Below are 14,589 nucleotides of genomic sequence, written 5' to 3'. Positions count from 1 at the left end.
AACTATTCATTACAGCCTTTAACACATGCAGTTACAAATTCACAATTTGCAACTCTAAAACTAAACATTCAGCACACACAGATCTCACGTCTTGTTCCAATGCTATCAGAAAAGATCAAGTAATTTTTCAAAACTAGCCCACTGTGACCATACAATTCAGACTAAAGCCACCTCAGCAACTGCAACTCAAAGTAGGCCATGCCACTTAAAAGAAGAAGAAATGGCCCATAACTTCCTGGCCAGTGTTGGATTTGGATTTGGAGAGGGGGTGAGGGGCTACACCAAAGTGTTAGAATCCCTTGGATTCTCTTGGGGATGTTTCCAGGTTAAGGGTTTACCCAGCAATTGTCCAGAAATGCTAACTTCTCCTGGACAAATGCCCTGGGCTGGGAGTCATCTAATCACCAACTTTGAATAGTTCTGCCAGTGTTACATTCATAGTTACTCTGAGTTAGAAGAAATAAACCTACTTTAACTTCATAGTAACTTTATTAAACAGACTGAACCCCACAAGGGACAGCCCCCAAACTCCCAAAGAACTCCCAGGTACAGCCCCCGCATTAAGCAACCCACCCCTCACAGTATTCCCACCAGCGATCTCCACCAACACAGGATTCCTTCTGCCCTCCCCCCAATTAGACACTTACTTTCTCCCTGGCCTGTTAATTTAATGATATCTTTAAAAGCATCTGCTTGATGCCAGCTAGTGCTGTCCCCCTTCTTTCCCCCCCTCCCCCCAGTTGATGCTGGAGCCAGGGACCCGGAGTACTGTCCAAATCTCACCAGCCTGAGTCAGGAAAGTCAGGTGAGACAAGCACTTAAAGAAATTTAGCACAGGTAAATCAGTACGGAGTGACAATTTAATGCTGATTGCCTCTCTGAAAAAGTTATGGCCCAACATTGACTCACAAATGGTCCAATTTTTGAAAATTAGAAGAGCTATTAATCTGCTCATAAACCCCTATGTTTCAAAATTTTGGAATTATAATTTTGATTAGTCTTCCTCCCTAGCTGTAAAACTACAGTTTTGGGAATGATTGTCTTTCTGGTACAGAATTTCACTACTGTCTGACAGAATGACATTTACCTTTCCATTCACTTGTGCTAAATTGTACTCAATCATTCTGTACCTTGACTTTTTTTTTCAAATATGTACAGCTTAAAGGAAACAACTACGGTTTCTATTCAGAAACACAAGAATATCAAGATGAACTGCCAAAGTAGGTTAAGTGAGTGGGCAGAAAATTGGCAGTTGGAGTATAATGTGGAAAAACGTGAACTTGTCCACTTGGCAGGAAGATTAAAAAAGAAAATTATTTAAATGGGGAGGTGCTTTGGGACTCTGTGGCACATCAGGATCTGGCTGTCTTGGTATATAAATCACTAAAGATTAGTATGTAGGTACAAGTAATTAGGAAGGCAAATGGAACGTTGGTGTTAAATGCAAAGGGAATGGAATATAAAAGGCAGCATGTGTTGCTACAGCTGCATAGGGGCTTATTGAGACTATATCTGCAGTACTGTGTGCACTTTTGATCTCTACACTTAAGGAAGGATATAACTGCATTAGAAACAGTTCAGAGAAGATTCATCAGACTGATTCCTATTTTAAAGGAGTTAGCTTATGAGGTAAGGTTGAGCAGACAAGGCCTGTACCAGCTAGAGTTTAGAAAAATGAAAGATGATCTTATTAAAAAAAGTCTTGCGGAGGCTTGACAAGGTACATAATATGAAGATGTTTCCTTTCTTTCCTGGTCCCTTTGTACAACTTTTTCCAAATCTATCACTATATAAATAACATTCTACCATTCTGTTTTTCCCACTGAAATGGATAATGTCACACTTATCCACATAACATTGCATCTGCCATGTATTTGCCCACTCACTGGACAATCACAACCTGGGGCCATTCCTCCTCACCACCTCACATGCCCACCAAATTTCATGGCATCAGCAAACTAGGAAATATATAATTAGCTCTTTCATCCAAATTATTGATGTATATTGTGCTGGGGCCCAAGCAGCAATCCACATAGGACCCCACTAGTCACCCTCTGCCATTTTCTACACTCTATTTATTTCCTGTCTGCTAACCCAATTCTCAATCAATACCAGCATATTCTCACCAGTCCCACGTACTTAAATTTTCTACACTAACTTCTAATGTGGAACTCTCAAAAGCTTTCTGAAAATCCAAGTACACCACATCCATTAGTCCCCCCTTAGCTATTCTGCAAGTTAAATCCTCAAAAAACTCCAGTAGATTGGTCAAAAATGATTTCCCTTTCATCAATCCATGTTAACTTTGTTTCATCCCATTGATTTTTCAAAGTGTCCTGTTATCACATCTTTTATAATACTCTAGCACTTTCCCTACTACTGATGTTAGGCTAATTGGTTTGTAATTGCCTGTTTTCTCCCTTCCTCCTTTTTTTTCAAAATAGCAAGGTTACATTTCTATCTGTCCAACTTGCTGCAACTATTCCAGAACCTACAGAATTTTGATGATGCCAACAGTATATCCACCATCTCCTCTCCACCTCCTTTAGTATCCTGGGCTACAAATTATCGACTTTTAATCCTACTCATTTCTCCAGCACTAGCTTTTTTACTAATAATAATTTCCTTCAATTCCTTCTCCTCACTAGACTCATGGATCTCTAGCACTTCTGATAAGTTATTTACGTCTTCTGTGAAGACAGAACTAAAGTAGTTGAATTATCCTGCGATTTCCTTGTTTGCCTTTATAAATTTACCCATTTCAGACTAACTGTCTTCTTTTTATGTACTTATAGAAGCTTTTATGGTCTGCTTTTATATTACTTGCAAATTTATTCATATATTTTATTCTGCCCCCACCCAATCAACCTCTTGGTCCTCCTTTCCTGAATTCTAAGCTGCTCTCAATCCTCAGGCTCACTACACATAAGCCATTGCCTATCCACTGTCATGCCTGTTAGTGAAGTTTCACAATCTATTTTAGTCGGCTCATCTTCATAGATCCTTGTTTAAATTTAGGACCCTAGCTTCAGATCAGACTTCTTTACTTTCTACCCTAATGAAAATTTCTGTCTTATGGTCACTCTTCCCTAAAAGGCCCCGCACAAAATTATCAATTAACTCCTTCTCATTGCACAATATCTAGAATAGTTCCCTAGATATTATGGTCTAAAAATAGCAATGTCCAGGAATTCATCTGCCATAGTTTTATTGCTAATATGGGTTTGCCCAGTAGATTAAGTCACCCATGATTACTGGAGCACCCTTGTTACAAACATTTCTAATTTCCTGTTTAATACTGTCCCCTAACATACCACTGCTGTTTGGAGGTCTATAGACAACTCCACATGTTTTTCGCCCCTTGTTGCTTCTTTGCTCCACCCAGGCCAATTCTATATCTTGATTTTCTAAGCCATCCTCTCACTATCAGAAGTATGTCATCTTTTACTAACAATGCCAACCTACTTCCTTTTCCGTTTTGCTTGTTGTTCCTAAATATCAAATACCCATTTATATCTATCAGCTTATTGTGAATGCTCTGTACATTCAGATAGTGCCTTATTAAAATCTTTCCTTCATAGATCATTTGTTTAAATTTAGGAACCTAGATGAAAACACCCTAATGAAAACTTCTATGTTAATGGTCACTCTTCCCTAAAAGATCCCACACAAGATTATCAATTAACACCTTCTCATTGCACAATGTCAAATCTAGGACAGTTTCCTAGTTGGTTCCTCTGTTTTGTACTATGGCCCTATTTGTTGCTAATTCTCATTTCTTCTGCCTTCCATTTTTGCTTTCTACTTTTTGGTTTTCATCTGTCTTTGTTCCTCCCCCTCCCCAATCCCCACCCAACAAACTCAGTTTCCCATTCCCTTGCCCAACAGTATTAGCAAATAATACTCTTGCAATCATATTAGTCCTGCTGGGGTGAGGCTTTAACCTTCCCCCGAACCTTCTTAAGCTCTGCTGTTTCCATGGCACATTGCCTTTCGGGGCTCACTTTTTAAATTAAATGGAGTTCTAATTTCCAAAACAAGCCAAATCTCTTTGATAGCAGTGTAGACCACTTGTTTTCAATTCTCCAGCTAAGTAAGCCTGTTAATTACATGTACCTCACATAAGATGTGACCCCCAAGCCAGCATCTTGTTCTCATGCCCACATGCCAGTCCTTGCAATGCTCCAGTGAGGCCTAACACCAATTAGAGGTATAGCACATTACAACTCTCAGTACTCAACACTGAGTTCAGCAACTTTGGACTGTAACCTTTCTCCTCCATCTTGACCTTTTTTATATCCCAAACATTCTATTGTCTCAATATAAACTAGACCACCTGTTACTTGTTCTTAGTTTTACTTTTACTGAACAGTGACCTTTATTCTAACACACTAGATATCTTAACTTTAACTATTAGCACCTTCTCCTGCCATTAATGTCTCCTCCTTCTTGTGACTTAGACATCTTTGTTGCAATCTCTCCTAGCTCCCACCAATCAAACCTTCTATTATGCTCCAGCAACTCCATCCCCTCTTATACAGTATATAAAGCCAAAACTTTTTTCCCTCTCCTTAGCTCTGGCAAGTCATGCAGACTCGAAAAGTTAACTCTATTTAAACAGAAAGGCAACATGACCAGGGGGAGGCAGTGGCACAGTGGTATTGTTGCTTAACTAGTAACCCAGAGGCCCAGGATAATGTTGAGGGGATTTGGGTTTGAATCCCACCACAATAGATGGTGGAATTTAAAATCAATAATATCTAGAATTAGAAAGTCTAATGACCAGTTGCTCACTATTCTAACTTGGAATAGTATCACCATTCATTCACTGTCGCTGACTCAAATTTTTGGAACTGTGGGTGTGTCTACACCTCAGGGACTGCAGGGGTTCAAGAAGGCAGTTCACCATCACCTCCTCAGGATCAACTAGGAATAGGCAATAAATGCTGACCTAACCAGCAATACTCACATCCCATAAAAACTATTGAAATGAGGCAGGAAAGTGGACTTGGTCAGTGTTAGATGAGCCATGATCTTAATGGGCTGAATGGCCTACTTTTGTTCCTATTGCTTATGGTTTTATAGTCTTATGGTCTTATTTTCTCTCTCTACAGATGCTGCCAGCCCAGAGTTTTCCAGCATTTTCTGTTTTTGCAACCTTGAAATTCAAATCGTTGGATTTTAAAATCTCCACACAAACTTTCTGAAGCAAAGCTGTTACTTTGGCTTTGAAATTCTATGCAATATCTATCCTTAACTTTCTTCACTGAACTATCTTCAAAAGTGTTTGACAAAATAGAATTTTAAAATAATAGGCATCATCCTATTTATTGAATTTCCTCTACAATCTTACGATGCATGTTGCCAGCTAAATTGTGCTTTGATTTTCTTTTAAATTGATAACCAGCACCCTGTGTGTTTGTATTTGAAATCATCACTGGTCTGAACATCGCTACTGAATTTGAAGCCAGCAGTTTGATTTTACATAAAACTATGTTTTAATCAACTTGAACCAGGCAGTGAAACAGAATTACTTTTTAAAAATGAGCTGGCATAACTTTTAAGAATGTTTTAACATCTTGTATTCTCAGCATTTTAATTAACCAAGCATAGGATTCTGAATTTCCAAATACAGCAAGTCCTGCTTTGTACTGTCCTGCTTTGATTTGTTCTGCTACACTATAGGCAGCTATTCACATTTAGTGTCAGGAGTTAAAAGCAAATTAGTGGAATCTGAAACCAGAGAGAAAATGCTGGAAAATCTCAGCAGGTCTGGCAGCATCTGTAAGGAGAAAACAAGAGCTGACGTTTCGAGTCCAGATGACCCGTTGTCAAAGCTCAGTTGCTGCCAGATCTGCTGAGATTTTCCAGCATCTTTTTTTTAGCGTCAGGAGTTGTTTTAATGTCATTTTGTGCCAGGTCTGCAGGGTCACGTGATCGGATTGGTATTTTGGAGCAGCCTCTTCCTCTCTCTGATGTTTCTGATCGCTGCCGGCCTTCCCTCTTGATGGAAGAGTAGAGCAATCCTGGAAAATGCCCTGTTATATCTGCCATTTATCATGCAGCTTCTTTGTTTCCAATTTTTAAAAGTGTTGCCTGGAAGTTTATAACGTAAGATGCCTGTACTGGGAGGGAACTTGAAGTATTATTTAGTTAACATCTAAGTCCACATTTGCTAATTATACTTGAGTGTAATCTTCCTATCCTGGTCCCACAAACAATGTTTCCAGGGCTTTGTTTAGAAATTAAGAAAGGAAGTAGTGTTCCATTTCTACTTCAGCTATTATAAAATGAACATTTTAAAATTTCAGGTCTGAAATGTCAGATGGAAATTATGTTTGAACTCTTGACTTTAAAGCCGTAGACTATATAATTAGTCATTCAAGTATAGCCATCTCTTGTCCTCTATATATTGGAATTAGTGATTGCTTGCCGGATTGCACAAGTGACATTTCAAGACTTTAACAAGATAATCAATACAAAATGATGATCTGGAGGAGGGAACCGAGTGCAGGGTGTCGAAATTTGCTGATGACACCAAGATTGGGGGAAAGGCAAATTGTGCGGAGGGTGTGGAGAGTCTGCAGAAGGATTGAGATAGGCTGGGCGAATGGGCCAGGAAATGGCAAATGGAATTTAATGTTGGCAAGTGTGAGGTGGTCCACTTTGGTAGGAAGAATGGTAGGAAGGACTATTACTTACGTGGTGAAAAACTGCAGCAGGCGACGGTGCAGAGGGACCTCGGGGTCCTTGTGCATGAGTCGCAAAAACCCAGCTTGCAGGTGCAGCAGGTGGTCAGGAAGGCGAATGGGATGCTGGCCTTCATAGCGAGGGGGATTGAATATAAAAGTAGGGAGGTCTTGCTGCAGCTGTATAGGGCATTGGTGAGGCCGCAGCTGGAGTACCGTGTGCAGTTTTGGGCGCCGCACCTGCGCAAGGATATTTTGGCCCTGGAGGGAGTGCAGAGGAGGTTTACTAGGCTGATACCGGAGTTGAGGGGATTGAGCTATGAGGAGAGGCTGAATAAACTAGGCTTGTACTCGTTAGAGTTTAGAAGAATGAGGGGAGATCTCATTGAGACGTATAAGATGATGAATGGGATGGATAGGATAGAGGTGGAGAGACTCTTCCTGCTCAAAAAAGACAGTAGGACTAGGGGGCACAGCCTCAAGATAAAGGGGAGGCGGTTTAGAACGGAGTTGAGGAAGAACTTCTTCACTCAAAGGGTGGTGAATCTCTGGAATTCTCTGCCCGTTGAAGTGGTGGAGGCTGCCTCGCTAAATATTTTTAAGAAGCGGGTTGATGGGTTCTTGATAAGAGAGGGGATTAAGGGTTATGGGGAGAGGGCGGGAAAGTGGAACTGAGCCACGACAGATCAGCCATGATCTTATTGAATGGCAGGGCAGGCTCGAAGGGCTAGATGGCCTACTCCTGCTCCTATTTCTTATGTTCTTATGTTCTTAAAATGTACAATTGACAATCGCCCAATCCTATCTGACCTGATGTCTATACGTGCAGGTCTTAAATGTACAGCTGTTGAAATAAAGGATCTCTTTTTTTTGTTATTAATAATTAGAAAGATTGCACACCAACAGGATATTAACAGCCTTAGCCTTCTTGTAATTGGGTCAGTGAGTAATAATCAGCTTCATGTCTAAATTACTCTACCATCCAGTAGAGAATTCAACATCAGCACCTGTATATGGAACAAAATATTCTAACGTTTGATGCAGAATGTACAGAACAAATATGCCAATTGTTATTAGTGTAGATACTCCTTAAAATCTGTAACTTGTGTTGTAGTCACCTCTGCAACCTGTTTGCCCTAGAATTAATCAGACATGTTTATCAAAGGGGCAGATTATTGGTGGAGAATTTGAACAATACCGTGCAGATTACAGTTCAGTGAGCAACACTGAAGTACCATATCTCACCATAGTAATCCAGTTAGCCCACGACCATCAGAATCAAATGTTTTAAAAGTGCCCACATCATCAACCTATAAAGTAGCTGATTGCTATGTAAGATATACTATGGTCTCCAAAAAATACAGTGCACATCATCTTTTACTTTTCTTGTCCCAGCAGAACACTACACTACAGCACAGAGGCACAGTGGTCAGCACAGCTGCTTCAAAGCACCAGGGACCCAGGTGACTGTGTGGAAATTGCATATTGCAGATTATTACAAGCTTAAATAACAGGTATCATCATTCTTAATAGCTGAATTATCAAAGTTTGTTTTAATCTAATTAGCATGTAATTAGACTCATCTTTTGGTTGTCAATCGACATATCAACCGCGTTAAGACCCTCAAGCCACCTCTAGAGCTAAAAGTTGATGGACAATCCCATGTCTGAACAGAGAAACATATTCAGCAGCTCACTGTCAGTTCTTCCTCTTTAACTTTGCCACAACCAATGTAGAAGTGCCAACGGATGGGGACTCAACTACACATTTAAGTTTTGTGTTATCAATTCTGGTACAGATGACAGTTATTCAGTAAACTAGTCATGACCTTCAATTTTTGCATTTTGACGACAGTTAAACTTTCTATCATCAAGTCATAATAGCTTATTAATCTTTTGCCACTATTTTTTTCTTTGAACATGAACTAAAAGGTCGGTTAGATGATCATTCTTCTGTTATCCAAAGGCTATGAAAGCTGAATGGTCCGTTCCTGAACTTCTAGATATTCCGTACATTAAGTTCAGGGATAGCAGAAGTTTACCATAAAGGAATCATTCATGCATTGAAGTCCTAAGTATGTCTATATTGTTCACAAGCTAAGGTGAAGATCTTAGGTTGATACAGCGGAACATGATATGCACTTAAGAAATAGGAGCAGAGCAAGACTATGCTCCACCTTTCAATTCCAAGACAAGAGATATCCAAAGGCTAACACCTCTCCAACACAAGAAATTCCTCATCTCCATCGGAAATGCTTATTTTTAAATGGTGCCCCATTGCTTTAGATTCCCTGACAGGAAACATCCTCTCAGTACCAATCCTGTCAAATGTCCTTAGAATCTTTTTGTTTCAATAAGATTAAACTCCAATGAGTCTGGGTCCAATTTTCTCAACGTCTCCTCATAAGATACTGCCTTTTATAACCTCTGGACATCCCAAAGCACTTCAAGCTGGTGAAGCACTTTCAAAGTGTTATAACATAGGAATATTCAGCAACCAAACTGTAAGACCCACAACATCAGTGAAATAAATCATCCGATAATCTACTTTCATAGTGTTTGTTGAGGGATAAATGTTGGTCAAGACATTACAAAACTTCCCTGTTCTTCTTTGAACAGTTACATAATATTTTACATCTGCCTGAGTGGGAAAGTGCAACCTCCGCGTAAGGACTTGTCTGAAAAACAACAGCCCCAACAACACAGAACTCTCTCTAGGCTACAGTCTGTTTTTTGGAGAAATGCTTAAACCCATGACCTCTGGCTCAGGTGAAAATCAGTCGAGGCTATTGGTGGAGGCATATTTGAAGCTCAGAAGCAATCAGAGGAATGGTCAGAAGAACACTGATGGGCATAGAATAAAAAGGAAACTAGGTGATAAAGGAGCTGGAAATGTGGGAGGAACTACCTATTGGGTGACAAGTTTTATTTTACACCCTATCCAGGGTTGCAGGACAGATGCTGGAACTCTTTTCGTTCTTGAACCTTACAACCATGGAAAATTCACAGTTCATCTGTCTGGAGAGGATTAAACCCAAGTCTGACATTTGAAAGGGTAATATGCAAACACATTATATTAATTGACCCCACAAAGTCATGGTCAGCACCTTGGCACAATGGTTAGCAATGCTGCCTCAGTGCCAGGGGCCTGGGTTCAATTTCAGCCTTCAGGTCACTGTCTTGAGTGGAGTTTGCACATTCTCCCACTGTCTTTGTGGGTTTCCACAAAGATGTGTGGGTTAGGTTGGTTGGTCATGCTAAATTGTCCCTTAGTGTCAGGGGATTAGCAGGATATATATGTGTGGTTATGGGGATAAGGCTTGTGTGGGATTGTTGTTGGTGCAGACTCGATGGGCCAAATGTCCTCATTCTGCACTGTAGGGATTCTATGATTCTAAATGTATTGCAGTAACAAACTACATTGCACAACTCAGGATACAATTAGTAAAATTTCACTTTGTAAGATTACAGATTTGTACATTACCCTGATTTAAATACTTACATTAACAGCAACAGCTAATCCTTTCAGATTAGAATAGACATGAAATCTGGGGGATGAGGGGCAGGGGGTGGGAAGAAAGTGAAGGAATTCCTAAAGGTCATACAATTACAGCAGATATTTAAGCGATGTCAAACAATCACAAATGAGGGTATAATATCACAGTGACCCAGAGAGCACATTTACATTAAAAAATGAAGCATGATAGAGAACTTGCTTTTCCAATACAAAATTGATCAGTATATACAGAAGTATTGAACTGTCCTCTGTACGTAAATAAACCACAACAGGAATCTGACAATTGATAGTTATTGTGTCTGAATTGGTGATGAAAGCAGATTCAATACTATATTTCAAAAGATAATTAGACGTGCACTTAAAAAGGAAACATTTGCAGAACTACGGAGAAAGTAAAAGAGTATAAGACCACTGCATAGCTCTTGTAAAGACCTGGCACAGGCACAATTTCCCTAATGGCCTCCGTCTGTGCTGCATGGTTCGATGATTCTATCACACACACACACTGATCTGCTTACCTCTTCGGCTGCAAACTTCAAAACTGCCGTGAAAGGTGTGACTTCTGGTACACTCAATCTGAAACACAACCAATCATTAGTTCTGTCTTACTCTAAGAATAGGACTAAAATTCTATTTATTTTTCAAATAGCTGGACTGAGACAGTTAATGGATGAAAACAAAGGAGGGTGAAACGTTTACAATACAGGAACAGTGTCTCCAAACCAGCAACCCTCAGAACCCAGGCCATGTCGGATTTTGTATCTTGCTGAATTTTGGGTGGAGTCAAAGGTCAAAGCAAATTGTCCAGTTAAGTTTTTCGTTACTCAATTAAAATGAACGTGGGCGACATATGAAAAAATTCCAGTTTTGCGACTACTCAAGTTTTTGTAGTCAGACTTGAGGCACTAACAGAAATGTTGATGAATGATAACAATCAATCTCTATCAATTAGCTTAAAATAGACAAGGACAAAGTCAGAATAAATCCTGGTGGTGGAAAGGTTTGGGAACCAGGGGTCCAAAGGCAATTGCTCTTCCCAAGAATGCTACATTTAGTGTATGGCATGACTCAAATTACTCGCACCCCATATCATGCAGTTTCACTTACAATCTAAAACAAAATTAGTGGTTTACATCTACAGTTCCCACATTTTTGATCTGTTTTACTTCCCTATTGCTTCTTCTTTTCTGCAATATCATAATATAAGAGCAGAATTCTGGAGTTACCCATTACTCACTAAATCTTTCTGATAATTTTGAAGTAGTATGGCTAAACTGAAGACAGTGCAGCAGCAGCAGTTGGGGGGATATGGAGATTTTGTCTGTCAGGCGCATGTTAGAAAATCATAAAACTGTCCTTTAACAACAACTTCTGACTGTTATAAATCCCAGAGAAAATTATACTAAACATCACCTTACCAGAATACACAAGGTTATAATGTACTCCTAATTAGAATTAAATGTCTTTGGATAAATAAATATATATTATTTAAATGTGTATTACAACCACTATTACAGCCATCAATTGCCTGAAAACTTAATGCAACACAGACTACAAAGTGACACAATAGCCCACTGGTTATGAACTTTAACGTTGTTACCAAAATACAAATAGTACTTTTAATTTAAAAGCCTGTCCTTCAAATTAAAGGAAAGCATGATAATGTGTTCAAAATGACCAATAGTGTTTACATGTTCAAAACAAAAACATTTCTGCAGCACAATTACTGACATAAATACTTTAAAAAGGATAAAAGTTGCAAACAGTGTTATAGTTTATAAAAATAGCAACTTAAAAAAAAGAACCATTTCCCAAACCACTGTCAATGGAAACTATTTTTAAAACAGCTCCAAACATCTTATGAATCAGTGATGGATCAACAAGCATTCACTAAGAGGATGAAAAAGTGTATCAAGCTTTGGAGCAGCAGCTCCCATTGACTATTCTCAGCCACACTTACACTTTGTAGGGCAACTTTGGATCCGATGTCAACGTAATTTTAAATGTAACTTTTGACCTAAAAGAAAATGAGTACAGAATTACCCAGTCTTCATCAGCTACAGTAGCTCACATTGTTGAATGACAATGATCAGGTTATTCATATTATTGTTAAAGTTGTTAACTTAATGAGTTATCTAAGTTAAGCTACTGAAATTGGTGCTTTTCTATGACTATCAGTGTTCACACCCATCCCATTCTACACAGTAACCAATATTAACACTACTGTAATAACGTTTCAATTTATTTCACATGTATTAGTATATAATAAAAAGTATTGTTTCCTGCACGCTATACAGACAAAGCATACTGTACATAGAGAGGGTACAGAATGCAGTGTTGTAGTCTTGGTTAGGGTGCAAGAAAGATCAACTTAATAAAAAGTAGGTCCATTCAAAAGTCTGATGGCAGCAGAGAAGTTGTTCTTGAGTCAGTTGGTACGTGGCCTCAAGACTTTTGTATTCTCCTTAGTTAATTTTTTTGGGGCATGCTTTAAGTTAATAATGTTTTAGCATCAATTAACAAGGCTTTAGCATCTATATTTCTGTTGATGGCTTTTAAATCATCACAAATGTGTGGTTACATTTACATGGCAACTTCTCATTCCCAGGACATATTTAAGCACTTATATAGGCAAAGATGACAAGTAATTGTGTAAGTAACAATTATGAATAGTCCTTCTTGATCAAAGATTTAAACGAAGATTAGAATACGAACGCACTAGGAGGTGAGGAGTCACAAGTACATCAGTCAAGAAAAGGATAAGAGATAAATGGGATAAGCTAAGGACAGGAGGTGGGAAACAGGTGGCAGAGTTTTGTTACAGTCAAAGTTTACCAGGGATGTTGGACAGGCCAGGTCAAGAAGTCACAAAAAAATGCAAGAATTACAGATCAAGCAGCAGCCATGGAGAGAGAAAGAGTTAATGTTTCACATGTGACCTTTCAAAAGGGCGTTAAGTATCCATACGTTCAATTTTATTTCTGATTTCCAACACAGGGACTCTATCATTTTTGTAACAGTTCCAACAAAGGGTCATCCTGATTCAAAACATTGGCCCGCGCTGATGAAGGGACATCCCTACTCGAGATGTTGGCTCTGTTCTCTCTCCACAGATGCTGTCAGACCTGTCCAGAATTTTTTATTTTTGCTATTGCTTTTGTAGACGGTGGAACAGCTGAGCCTAGAGGTGATAGTCAGAATCAAGAATGTGGGTCATGACAGGTACAGCAGCAGAGAATAACAAAGAAAAGGGGAAATCTGGAGCGAGGGGGTTGTTAAGGAAGGAGGGTAAATGATGACAGCAAATCCATTTTGGGGTGGGTAGTAGTAGCAGACAAGGGGTTAAGCTGCAAACAGCAGCTGGCACAGGCAGCAGGGAGAGTGACAGGTCTGGGAGAGAGGTGGGGAGATCCCATGGACAGGATGAGCCTGGGCTGGTGACAGAGTAGGACACGGGTTAGAGGGACAGGAACAAACAGCCACGTTAACACCTGCCTGCCGCACTGATTAACCTGTCGGCAGTGACGTGACTGCTCTGCACATCCCTGTGATCAGGAGCAGGATGGATTTCCCGGGGGTATAAACACTGAATAAAGTCAGGGCAGCTGCAGACGGCCTGCCCTCCCCGGAGCCCGGAGCCCCGCTCCCCGCCGGCCCGCTGCCGGCCCCCCAGCTCACATTGTCCCTCCTGAACCGCCGCTGCTGCAGCCACCGCCGCCTGAGCCGGAAGTGGCCGCGCCGCCGCCTGACCCGGAAGTGAATGCGTTAGCCCACGTCACCGTTCACAGAAAGGACCGGCCATTTGGAGCTGTCCAACATAACTCCTGACAGAAAATAGCCTGGCTGGAGAAAACAATGCTGCCAGTTACAACAACACCACCCATTCAGTTAGCCTCTTATTTTTTTTAATGGTCTTGGTTCAATTGCTGTGCTCTTCTCCCATATTCAACAGCATCCCTATCCTGGAGGACAATGTGACATTGAGGAGAGTTTGGATGACCCCTTATTGTTCACTGGCCTCCTTACATCCCTGCACTCACCCACATGGAGTTATACAATCAGGGTACCTCCACCATCCTGCTTCTTTAGCCGGTTCTCCCTGTAGCCCCTCCCCCCATGTTCCAGATGTTGTCTCTGGACTGGCCCGAACTACAACCGACAATCTACTTCTTGATCTACTCACACCTCAACTCCATCAGCACCATTTCACCACTCTTAGCCATGCCATTTTTCAACTCCATCAAACCCTTCAAACTTGCCACCACTCCCTTTACACCTGCAGTATTTGGGGAGGCGTCGGCCTAGTAGTGTTATCGCTGAACTATTAATCCAGAAACTCAGCTGTTGTTCTGACGATCTGAGTTTGAATCCCACCACGGTATCT

The 14,589-nt window shown here is 40.3% G+C and overlaps 1 protein-coding gene across 1 annotated transcript in view; it reads right to left on the bottom strand.

Moving 5' to 3' along the window:
* ufm1 (ubiquitin-fold modifier 1) overlaps positions 1-13,945 on the bottom strand; it is a 44,922-nt gene extending 30,977 nt beyond the window's left edge. Inside the window, exons 1-3 of the mRNA XM_080197949.1 lie at positions 13,884-13,945; positions 12,166-12,222; positions 10,724-10,781 (exon numbers count right to left, since the gene is read on the bottom strand). Of these exons, the coding sequence (XP_080054075.1) occupies positions 10,724-10,781; positions 12,166-12,222; positions 13,884-13,885 (117 nt within the window). The 5' untranslated portion in view covers positions 13,886-13,945. The remainder of the gene's footprint in view (positions 1-10,723; positions 10,782-12,165; positions 12,223-13,883) is intronic.
* Between the last annotated feature and the right edge of the window lie 644 nt (positions 13,946-14,589).

Source organism: Carcharhinus amblyrhynchos, chromosome 10 (assembly GCF_965287045.1).
Source record: "Carcharhinus amblyrhynchos chromosome 10, sCarAmb.v2.hapA, whole genome shotgun sequence".
In the NCBI taxonomy this organism is placed as follows: domain Eukaryota; kingdom Metazoa; phylum Chordata; class Chondrichthyes; order Carcharhiniformes; family Carcharhinidae; genus Carcharhinus; species Carcharhinus amblyrhynchos.
This window is presented reverse-complemented; position numbering and strand designations above follow the sequence as displayed.